Below are 12,226 nucleotides of genomic sequence, written 5' to 3'. Positions count from 1 at the left end.
GATTATAGACATCAGTAAAAGTTGCTGAATCAAACTAGTAGGTGCCCAACAGGCACGACATTATACTAGAAAGAAGGTTGTTTGTTGGGGTGAAAATCATTTCATAATTTAAAAATCCACACTGAACCTTGATATGGAAAACTATTGTGCTTTAATTCAGATGATTCATTTCTTCAATTTAATACCATATATGCCGTTAGTGGAAAACTTCTGAACTTGAAAACCCAAATCAGTTCGGTCTGCCTAGTTCAGCTTCACAGAGAAGATAATGATTTCTGTTTTTAGCCCACTGTATCTGTTTCGAGTACCTGTGACATCAGCTTGTTTTGAGGTTTTGTACATCAGCTTTTCTTTTTCTATCTTCTTATTTAAACTTGTCGCAGTACCTGTGACACTTCATGCCTAACTGCTTAACTGTTTTTCTGCTAATTCAGCCCACGCGGCGCTGCGGTTCGCGGATGTCGATGCAGAGTAGAGAGATACCAGAGCCGGGACCCCTAGCTAGAAGTCGCCTTCAAAAGCGTAGCCGCCTCGGATACGATGACATTAGAACCCAGTTCCTTCCGTTGAGATATGGGTTCAGGAAAATCCCGCATTTGTTGTTGTTTCTGCTAGCTAAACTTTGGTTTGTTCTCCAGACAGTATATAAGAAACATATTTGCGTTGGCATCACGGTTCTAATATTCAGAAACTGTTTGAACAATGATGCGGCGACATTAGTCTATAATGTGTTGTCAATGGCCACTAGTTTAATGTTGCTACCTGCATTTCTCTTAGATGAAGCATGTGGTGTTGACAGAGACACAAATGTGGTGGTTCTTGCAGTTACTTCAGCACTTGAGTTCCGTTATGCTGCTGAAAGTTTCAGTCCATCAGCAGAAAATGAATTTTGTGTTTTGTCAAAGATCGAATTCTGAAGATGGCGATGCTGATCGCCCGGACACTCTGCCTCAAGTTTCAGTCATATGTTAATCCACCTATATTTACTCCACTGAAAGCAAAAATTGAAAATGCCGGCGCTTGCTGCCTTTTGCTGCGCACCTGGTGTTCCTTGCATTGTATATTTGGTTTAGCATGTTGTAAATCTTCTGAATAACATGTGAACGAAATTTAGGTTTTATCCCATAGCACTATAAGAATGCTAGTTTCTGCAGATTACATTGTTCGCATGCTTTGTACATCAGCTGACTTTTGTTTAATAAAATTAAGAAATTCTTTATCTGCTGCAATAGTTGTATAACAACTTCCGGTAAGCAATTGCGGAGCATCTTTTGCTTGCTTCTTGTTTTTCTCCCACATGTTTGAGTTTGGATGGAACCCAGAAAGGTCGCAGGGGTTGTAAAAGTCGTGTGGATTTCGTCCTCAAGTTTTATGTTCCATTTTCAACAGATTGGCTACAGTTTGGTTGAATTTGGACAGTTGAAAGATAGTGTACTTACTAGAAGCGGTTGCGCGCCTTGCCACGCTGTTTTTGGAACAAGTGTTTGTTCAGTATTGGACTGCTTACATTCAAGACTGTAACTTCTATGGACCGGCTTCTTGTGTCGATGTCAGCTCCCTTTGTGATGACATTTTAACCAGGGAAAAGAATATTCGCCTCGTAAACTTATCTCTAATCACTCGACAAAGAACTTACCAACTGTAGCTAGTTTATACTCCCTCCATCCCAAAATAAGTGTCTAAACTTTATACTAACCTTAGTACAAAGTTATAATCAAGTTGAGACACTTATTTTAGGACGGAGGGAGTATTCAGTAATAGAAGCGAGTCACGCTCTATTATACTTATTCTGGAGCAAGCTAGTTTAGAGAATCGACCATAATTTTGTCAACGCCATTCTAGTTCTACAGTACATTCAATAAGATAAAATGCACCATCAGAAAACATTAATTTTGCCCCTTAGGCATGTCGGCCAAACATATTGTGCCGCATGGTGCATAGGGGATGGCACCCGCAGGGTATGGGTACGGGTGGAGCCACCCCATAACCTTACTCGTTCACCCTAAACTTACCTATCACCCATACCCATACCTGTCAAGGGTAAAACTTTTTCCCATACACATCACCCGACAGGGTATATGGGTACCCGTGGGTAAAAATACCCACATTTACAACACATCAAATTTAACAGAAAATAGTTGTAGAAATCAACATATAATCATAAATTATTAATAGCAATACATTTTAAACAACAATGTACAACAACACATTCTCATAAACAAAAAAATACTTGCCTATAAAGAACCACATAAAAATGTTAAACAACACATAATCATAAATAACAACACATGGTCATACAATTTAAGTTCACAAAATCATGAAAATATAGAGATAATTTGACTGCACATTAGAGGTTTTTACCTAGCACGTTTAGGGGGGAAAGTTAATATGTTAGGATATTAAAAAAAACACTTGTCAACATTTTAAATGGGTACATGGGTACACGGGCATTGGTTATATGATCCCATACCCGTACCCTCTCTACCCAATGTGTATCATATTTTCCCATTTAAGTACCCATGGGTAAATTTATGTCCCATACCCTTACCCTAATAGGGTTTTTACCCGCAGGGTACCCAGGTAATGGGTACCCATTGCCATCCCTGCGGTGTGGAAAACCAAACCAAACGAAAATCAACATTTCCTTAAGGTGACATGTGCTCGTTGATAATGATCACATCATTAAAAAAATACCACAATGATGGCATCAACATAAACACCACACTAAACTAAATTTTCCAAATAATATTTTTTTGGAAAATTTAGAGAGTGAGTAATAATGGTGAATATATATCATTTTACAAGATGAATTTTGACATTAAAATGATGCTAAAAGGTGATCATCATTAAAAAAATTGCCATGAAATGACATTTAACATTAGTGCCACTTGAATTTTTAATACATTTTCCAATTGGTTCGACCGTACTCAAAAATACAAACATGATTTTAGCATAATACTATCAGACAACTAGATTTATTTTCAATGCATAAACACAGAAAAAACTGAAACAATTTAGAAAGCACTAAAGATAAATAAAATGACTGATACCATAATTAGGCCCATTATAACCCACGGAAAAACATTACAAAATTCTCTCATCATTAAAGTAACTTTCAACATAAATTTGGGCTCATATTTCTCATTTGAATAGTGCATAAATAATTTACATTTTCATAATATAACATAAAATACACTAAAAAACATTTTCATAACTCAGCCCAAAACCTATCAGTGTTATATATTAACTTAACTGGCCCAACAAATAAATTCACCCAAAAGGAAAACCATTTTCTACTACCATAGATATAGAGTCAAACCAGGCCGTAGCCTGGAGGCGAAATTGGTGAACTTTCTAAATTTCATGAACTTTTTTTCTTAAAATTCGTGATCTTTTTCAACTCCATGATTTTTTCAAAAAGAATCTAAAAAAATTTCATCTGTAGAAAAAACACAGGGTTTTTTCTGTTTGAGACAGAGCCTTTTTTGTTTTATTAGGGGTGTTCGAGACAGAGCCGCGTGGCCATCGATTCATGATGGGCGACACTCTTGTTGGAAGTTGATCTTGGCATGCGGGCCGCTGGATGGAATTCCTATGCCCAAAAGCCCGCAAACCCACCTGTTGACGGCTTCTTGAACCGCCTTGGCGCCCGAACGTAACCGTCTCAACCAACCAACAACTTTCGCTTCTCATCCTCCCCGTCGCCGACTCGCCGGAGCGCCAAGAAACCAAGAACCCACCGTCACCATCCCCACCTCGCCTTCCCTGCTCGGTTTCCCTCTCCACCGCGCGCCTCTGCTCCCCAGCGGCACCGGCCTGCGACCGATGGATCAGTTCCATCACAGCCACCACGTGCGGCTGCGCAACCCCGTGCGCGGCGCGTACCTGCACGCCGACGAGGACGGCCACGGCGTCTCCCTCCACCACCGCCGGGATTCGATGAACGTGGCCTGGGCGGTCCATCTGGTCGAGGATGACGACGCGCATTACCTGCACCTCCACAGCGCCGCCTACGGCCGCTACCTCGCCTCCACGACCGCGCCGGCGCCGCTCGGCCACCGCGGGCTCCGCATCGAGCAGCGGAACTACAACCACACGGATGAGACCGCGCTCGTTTGGCTGGCCGTCCTGTCGGACTCCGGGGACGAGGTCCTGCTCCAGCACTTCAACGGCCGCTTCCTCCGCGCCAACGGGAGGTACCTCCCCTGGAACGACGGCGCCAGCGTCGACTACATCAGCGACATCCACCGAGTCAGCACGATGATGCACTGGGCCATGGAGCACGTCCCCGCCAGGGAGGCCATGCCTCCCCTTCCACCTCCGACCGGGGTGAGTGAGCCCGCCATCACCATGCCCGCTTCTTGATTGATTCTCCCTGACTTAATTTCAGCCGCAGAGATCGCAAATTCTTGGCTCTGTTCTTGCCGAATTTGCGTCTTCTTTGGCTTCCTGATCTCAAATTCGTATTGCAGCTTCCCTTCCCCGCCGCCATGGTGCCGTCGCGGGTGATCACGTACGCGTGGAGGAGCTACCACGGGGACCTCCTCGCCAGCGGCACGATCATGTTCAGGGGGAGATCCGTGTTCCACCTAAGGGAGGAGCTGGCCGGGCAGCTAGGCCTGGGCGTGGGCCTCCTTGCAAACTTGGGCGCCGACGACATCGTCATGTGCCTCCCCACATGTGAGGCCCGGCTTTTCCCGCTCGTCGTCGACCTGCCCAACAGCCGCCAGAGCCTCCACGTCGCCATCGCCATCACCGAGACGCCCAGTGAGAGTCCCTTCCCGCTCTTCTCCTTTGGCAAGAAACTCTTATTTGCACTAGTCTTGATCTTGTCCGGATGTTTTTTTGGGGGTTTCATTTAAGTTGAGCGCTCATCTGCCCGTGCTTGGAAAACAGTCTGAAAAACCTTTGCTGCTGTTTCAGTTAGGAATCTACTGCTGTAGGATTGTACTAGACATCAGTAAAAGTTGCTGAATCAAGTCAGTAGGTGCTCAACAGGCACCACATTATGCTTGTCTGAAGGTTGTCTGAAGCCAGTTGTTTGTTGGGGTGAAAATCATTTCATAAGTCAACTAAAGGTTGTCTGATGCCACACTGAACCTTGATATGGCAACTATTGTGCTTTGATTCAGATGATTCAGTTCTCCAATTTAATACCATAGGCCGCTAGTGGAAAACTTTCTGAAGTTGAAAACCCAAATCAGTTCGGTCTGCCTAGTTCAGCTTCATAGAGAAGATCATTTCTGTTTTTAGCCTACTGTAACCGTAACGCCTGGGCAAAATTCAGGTTCTGTTCCACAACACATTACATTGTTTTGAGGTTTCGTACTTCAGCTTTCCTTTTGATCTTCTTATTTAAACTTGTCGCAGTACCTTTGAAACCTCATGCTTAACTGCTTAACTATTTTTCTGCTAATTCAGCCCATGCGGCGCTGCGGTATGCGGATGTCGATGCAGAGTAGAGAGATGCCAGAGACAGGGCCCCTAGCTAGAAGTCGCCTTCAAAAGCGTCGCCGCCTCGGATACGATGACATTAGAACCCAGTTCCTTCCGTTGAGATATGGGTTCAGGAAAACCCAACATTTAATGTGTTTCTGCTAGCTAAACTTTGGTTTGTTCTTCAGGCAGTATAAGAGAAACCTATTTGCGTTGGCATCACGGTTCTAATATTCAGAAACTGTTTGATCAGTGGTATGGCGACATTAGTCTGTAGTGTGTTGACAATGGGCACTATTTAACCGTTGCTACCTGCATTTCTCTTAGATGAAGAATCTGGTGTTGACAGGGACACAAATGTGGTGGTTCTTGCAGTGAGTTGAGCACTTGAGTTTCGTTACTCCGCTGAAAGTTTCAGTCCATCAGCAAGAAATGAATTTGTGTTTTACCAAAGGTTGAATTCTGAACGTGGCGATGCTGATGCACCGCGCCCGGACACTCTGCCTATAAGTTTCAGTCATTTTCATTGGCACCTACAGTATAATTCTGAATATGGCGATGCTAATGCACCTATGTTTGCTAAGAAAATGAAAATGCAGGCGACTTGCTGCATTTTGCTGCGCGCCTGGAGTATATTTGGTTTAGCACATGTCGCAAATCCTCTGAATAAAATGTGAACAAAATTCAGGTTTGATCCCATATAACACTACAAGAATACTAGTTTCTGCATATTACATTGTTTGCATGCTTTGTACATCAGCTGACTTTTGTTTAATAAAATTAAGAGATTTTTTATCTGCTGCAATAGTTGTATAACAACTTTTGGTAAGAAATTGCGCATCTTTTGATTGCTTCTTGTTTTTCTCTTACATGTTTGAGTTTGGATGGAACACAGAAAGGTCGCAGGGGTTGTAAAAGCCATGTGGATTTCGTCGTTTGTGTTCCATGTTCAAAAGATTGACTACAGTTCGGTTGAAATTTCGCACATTTGCCTTGAAGGATAGTGTACTTACTAGAAGCAGTTGCCCGCCTTGCCGCACCGTTTTTCTCATGGGGTCTCTTCATTAAGTGTTTGTTCAGTGTTGGACTGCTTACATTTGAGACGGTAACTTTTATAGACCAGCTTCTTGTGTCGAGGTCAGTTCTCTTTTCGATGACATTTTAACCAGGGAAAGAATATTCGCCTCATAAACTTATCTCTAATCACTCAAGAAAGAAATTACCAACTGTAGTTAGTTTATTTGAGTAATAGAGCGAGTCATGCTCTATTATACTTATTCTGGAGCGAGCTAGTTTAGAGAATAAACCATAATTTTGTCAACACCACTTTAGGACATTATACTTATTCTATAGTGCATTAAATAAGATAAAATGCGCAATCATAAAACATTATTTTTGCCCGTTAGGCATGTTGGCCAAACATTGTTGTGCTGAATAGTGCGGTGTGGAAAACCAAACCACGCGGAAATCAAGATTTCCTTAAGGTGGCATGTGCTCGTTGATAATGATCACATCATTAAAAAAGACCACAACTCCACAAGTATGGCATCAACATAAACACCACACTAAAATAATTTTTCCAAATAATAACTTTTGGAAAATTTAGTGAGTGAGTAATAATGGTGAATAATGTATTATTTTACAAGATGAATTTTGGCATTAAAATGATGCTAAAAGGTGATCTTCATTAAAAATGTGCCATGAAATGACATTTAACATTAATGCCACATGAATTTTTTAAATACAATTTCCAATTGGTTCAATTGTATTCAGGAAATTCAAACATTATTTCAGCATAATATCAGACAACCAAATTTATTTTCAGTGCATAAATATATAAAAATTACAGAAACAACTTAAAAGGCACTGAAGATAAATAAAATGACTGGTACCATACTTAGGTCCATCATAACCCACGGAAAAACATTAAATTATCTCATCTTTAAAGTAATTTTCAAAAAAAAATTGGCCCATATTTCTCATTTCAACAGTACATAAATAATTTACAATTTCATAATATAGAAGAAATACACTGAAAAACATTTTCATAACTTGCCCCAAAACCTATTGGTGGCATATTAACTTACTGCCCAGCAGATAAATTCATCCAAAACAAAAACCATTTTTCTGCGACCATAGATATAGAGTCAATCTGGGCCGCAGCCCGAAGGTGAAATTGGTCCGTTCTGCGACTGAAGGCCCGACAGCATTCCCGCATGGTTCTCGTTTGTCCGGTCCAATCAGACGGCCTGCGCCGTGCCTTATAGTTGTAAAAAATTCATACTATCTTTGATCGGTTAGTGCAAGTAACGTTATGCAAATGTTTGGCTCAAAACAAAATTTCATGGGACATTTATATTTATGCCACTAATTTGCGTCCACTCTCAGAATTACCGTTAACTTTTTGATGTGCTCAAATTTGCCCCTAAAAAGTATTTTAGGTCATGAGAATGCCCTTCCAGCTGGCCACAGTTGTTTCATCGAAACTTTAAAAATTCATAACAAATTCATATGAACTCAGAAGAATGCAAATAAGATAGCAAAACATTCCTAAAAATATCACCTATACATGCGATGTGGTCGACCGAGTTGGGCTAGGAAACGATGCGCGCGCGTATTGTGCGATGTAGTCCATGGTGGTCGACATGATTTTTAGTGTGTACGTGGAACATTTTTCTCATACACGTCGAACATTTTTCAAGTAACGATGTACTACTTTTTCTTCTCAAATACATGTTTTGAACACCTTTTCAAATATATGTTGATTTATTCCTTTTCTCTTCAACGAATGTTGACATTTTTTTTCATAAACACCGTACAGTTTTAATACATGTTTCGTATTTTTAAAATACATGATTAGCATTTTTTAAATATACGTTTTAATGTTTATTTTTTAAACAAATGTCTGCATTATTTCCATATAGATCGTACCTTTTATGTGCACATCTGGAACTTTATTTATATATGTTAACCATTTTTTCCAAATACAAAACAAATTTTTTTCAGATTATTATATTGTTGGAAACTTTTTTGAATACAAATTCAATAATATACTTTTTGCAGCATATATTTTACATTTTGTTACTCAAATAAATGGTCAAAGTTTGATAAAAATATGACGAGCCCTAACAAATCGGGAGGGAGGTAGTAGTACAAAAAATAAGAGGGGCCTTAATAAGGGAGACATGTCTACATTTATGTGCACATATCAGTGATCGATGAGTAGATGGATCATACGCGTAGTATGTGCGTGTATGTGTTTATAGAGTTGAGTGTAAGCGTGAGTATATGCGTGTGTGTTGTGTTTAGAAAAATAGATAATTTATGCCCACATATGCATCATCAAATAAAAGTCAGAGTTGCAAATGCATACTCAAAATCACTGCAACAACCAGGAAATACCCAAGCCTCTAAATCTAGGGAAGTTTACCTTCTCAGGTTTCACCACGTGTTTGATAGCGACGTGAGAGCCTATCAAGTGCAGACACGTGGATTAAATTGGGATGTTGCGGTGTACATTTATGTGATGATTGTAGGCCTTTCGTGAAAATTTTGTTAACTGATTCACATTTTCTCGTGTGCACTTGGGGTGTCTTCAGCAATTTTGGTTCAGATGATTGTTTGATCTAGACGTCCCACTGTTTCTAAACGGCTGCCGCTCATCGATTAATCTAGACACGCCACTGTTATACCTTTCGTGTTTGTTTTGGTTTCCTTTTTCCCATCTTGTCGTGGGTTATAAATAGGACTTCTTCTTGTTGTATCTCAGTTGTTCTGTAAGCTTTGTTTCTTCCTCTTCGTTTGCATTGATTGCATGGTTGGTTCTTCCTCCAGCCATAATGGTGTTGTGGTTGGTCGTCGCTCGAGCTCACCTGGTGTCTCTGCATGCTTCACTCCAATCCCAGTAGCGTCTACATCTCCTCGCCGTCGCCCACGCCTGGCCGTAGGCCGACACTCCTCGCCGTTAGGCTCCCACCCGCTCCTCGGGCACTGTCCCGCATCTTCTGTCTACCAATTTCTCTTCTATCTTGCGCCGTCGCGTCCATCGCCACCTCCTTTCTAGGGTTGTTGGCGTCGTAACGCAGCTTGGCTGGTGTGTACCGTTGCTGGCGTTACGTGGGATGCGACGGCCAGAGTGCATGCAGACTGCAGAAGCACGGCGACGTGGACGAGGATGTGCGATGTCAGCACGACGTGTCTGTACGGCTATCGGCACCGACGCCGGTCTTGACGGCAGCCAACATGTGCGGCAGTGGACATATGAAGGAGGTCTGGTGTCTGCTGGTGGATTACGTCTACCCCATCGGAGGCACGACCATGGCGCGCTTCTCTCCATGCTCGCAAACTTCGTAGCTTTAATGCCAGATCAACAGAGGTGACAACTCCCTATGACGTCGGGCGTAGGGCTCCGGTGGCATGCGATGGCGATGCGCCGATGATCTGGGTGGGCAGGAGGTCGACGAGAGAGCCGGCTCGCGGCGTCCATCATGAGTACGGTTGAACAACACGGGACGGCGGGACGCCATTCTGTCGGCAGGCTGAATGGGCGCGAGCTTAGCGGCACCATGAACATCATCAACAAGCTGCGCCTCTGGCCTCTCTCCGGCTGGCGTCCCTTTACACCCACATCGCCCGCCGCTGCCTCTGTTGTCATGTGGCCGTCGCGGCCACCACACACTTGCCGCTTACGCCATGCTCCTCGGTCGTGGCCGCAGCCTCGCACTCTTTCACGTGGGTGAGGGACAAGAGGGATTAGATCGCTATGGTGCTCTTGGAAAGGGCGATGCTGCTTGCCATGTTCTTTGCGCAGGCGGTGATGCTGGCGGTGGCCTACACCATGATCCCACGCGGTGAGCGAGGGAGCACGAGGTGGACGATGCCGAGAACGCTGCCGCAACGAGGAAGTGTGGGAGGAGGATCACGCGCGTGCAGGGCCATGGCTCCACCGATGTCGGGCCACCGCTCAGGCTGAACCCCTCGGCCTGGCCGCCACTGCAGAAGTCGTCGCACCATGCTCCATCTGCGGCCGGGAAGCGCGTCGTGTTCATCACCCTTCCTGGAGCCCAGCGCGAGTGCACCGGCACCGACGTGTTTACCCTGTGCGCCGAGCTGGCCCAAGAAGAAACCAGTGCGTCCCCTTGTCGGCCCCCATTTCTTTTGCCTGCCCTCGAAAGTAATTTTAGTTAAAATCCGTGGTTCTGCTTGACCTCAGGCTCCTCCATGATTCCGTCGTGCAGGCTCTAAATCTCAATGTCGAGGACCTCGGTGCCCGTCCTTCAGTCCTTGCTATCCCGGGGCCTTCCTTCTTGATTATGGTAATTAATTCCTTCTCATTACACACTAGCAATGTCAATGATACCTTTCTTTGTGGTTATGAATAGCCATATTTCGAATTCCTTTTGTCTCACAGACGCACTGGTCCAACGGAGCAACGCGATGCAGGCAAGCCAGGAATGCGAGCACTATGTCAATACCACCGCTGCGCATTCCAGGCCACTCGCCGTGGCCTGCAAGGTCAATCTCCCGCACGAGTGGACGTATTGAGATGCATATTGCTCTCTTCTCTGCGACCAAGCATCCACTGTCTCCCCTGGTTTCCATGGATCACTATATTTAATTGATCGTTAGCGCTAGGTAGATCTTAGTTAGAAGTAGGAGGCGGTAGCAGTAGCATCAGCATTAGGTGTTCTTTTGTGTGTGTGGTGATACATTATTTTGGATAGTTGGTGATGGATGCATACGAACAACGGAGAAGAATGAAAAATATTAGAGTGAAAGACTTTGGGGAATGGTTATTTCAGCAATGCATGGTTAATTGATTTAATTTATAGTATGTTGCTACTCTTTTGAAAGAAAAAAAATAGGAATTCCCGAAGTAATGTCTAAACCCAAGGATTTCACAAATCAAAGATAAAGGATTCCAGAACAAGTAAACACAATTTTCAATTGTCTCAACAACGAGTAGTGAAAAAGAATTCCTATATGCCTTCCCTCCCTCTTTAATGAGAGATGCAAAATAAAAAAGTGAAGTAAGGGTGCCCTGTGGGTATTTGATCTTGCTCCCTGCCCCTTTTTTTCATGGAAAAAGGAAATATCAATTTCTTCATTCATTGAACCCTAGTTCGGGACTGACGGGGCTCGAACCCGCAGCTTCCGCCTTGACAGGGCGGTGCTCTGACCAATTGAACTACAATCCCCCGGGGTGTATGGCATACCTTTAGTGCTCATTTCGGGCAACTTTCCATTATCTTTCTTTGGTTGAGTGGCATGTACTTTCATGGCGCCTGTTTTTCCAATTATGAAGCATGGCTAAGTGATCCTACTCACATTTTAATTTATAGTATTTTAATTGATTTCAAAAGATATTTTGAACAAGCATCCTGGTCACTCTGCAGTTCATGATGAGCACCACTGAATTTGAAGGACCATATGATAAAGGGTGTGACTGACACTCATTTAGATGAGAATAAAATCTGCATGATAAACTATCTTAGTCATGTTGTGATATTTTATCCTGCCTAATAATATGTTACTTTACACGTGAAGGAGCCTTTTCCATTACTTTAATTCCGCGTAGCTGCGTGCATGGGTCGTTCATCGCATGATCCATATACGTGGTCACCTTGACCACGCACGTCCTTCCTGCACAGACTATGCACGTGGTCACACCAGTGATGCGCGCCCGTGACTAAGCTATGGTCGATGATCCATACTCTTCCCTCCTTGCATGATCCATACATGTCGCCAACTTGGCGACGGGCGTTCCCTTTCATGGGCTGAATGTACTTGG

General features: G+C 43.4%; 1 protein-coding gene and 1 pseudogene across 1 annotated transcript; one reads left to right on the top strand and one right to left on the bottom strand.

Annotated features, from left to right (window-relative positions):
• The window catches only part of LOC125519163 (polyubiquitin-like), a 278,280-nt pseudogene that overhangs the window by 207,955 nt on the left and 58,099 nt on the right, over positions 1–12,226 (bottom strand).
• LOC147960873 (uncharacterized) lies at positions 3,826–5,462 on the top strand. Its single transcript, XM_087535714.1, has 3 exons — positions 3,826–4,329; positions 4,473–4,767; positions 5,422–5,462. The coding sequence occupies exons 1-3, from the start codon at positions 3,826–3,828 to the stop codon at positions 5,460–5,462; spliced, it is 840 nt and encodes a 279-aa protein (XP_087391840.1).

This window comes from Triticum urartu, chromosome 7A, assembly GCF_056163025.1.
Source record: "Triticum urartu cultivar PI428250 chromosome 7A, HENAU_Tu73, whole genome shotgun sequence".
In the NCBI taxonomy this organism is placed as follows: domain Eukaryota; kingdom Viridiplantae; phylum Streptophyta; class Magnoliopsida; order Poales; family Poaceae; genus Triticum; species Triticum urartu.
Note: the sequence above shows the minus strand (reverse complement) of the source record. Positions and strands in the feature narration are given on the sequence as shown.

Coding starts and splice junctions, on each gene's coding strand:
- LOC147960873 (XM_087535714.1), top strand. CDS start 3,826: ATGGATCAGTTCCATCACAGCCACCACGTGCGGCTGCGCAACCCCGTG. Junction 4,330..4,472: donor CCCTTCCACCTCCGACCGGG/GTGAGTGAGCCC, acceptor TTCGTATTGCAG/CTTCCCTTCCCCGCCGCCAT. Junction 4,768..5,421: donor CGCCATCACCGAGACGCCCA/GTGAGAGTCCCT, acceptor CTGCTAATTCAG/CCCATGCGGCGCTGCGGTAT.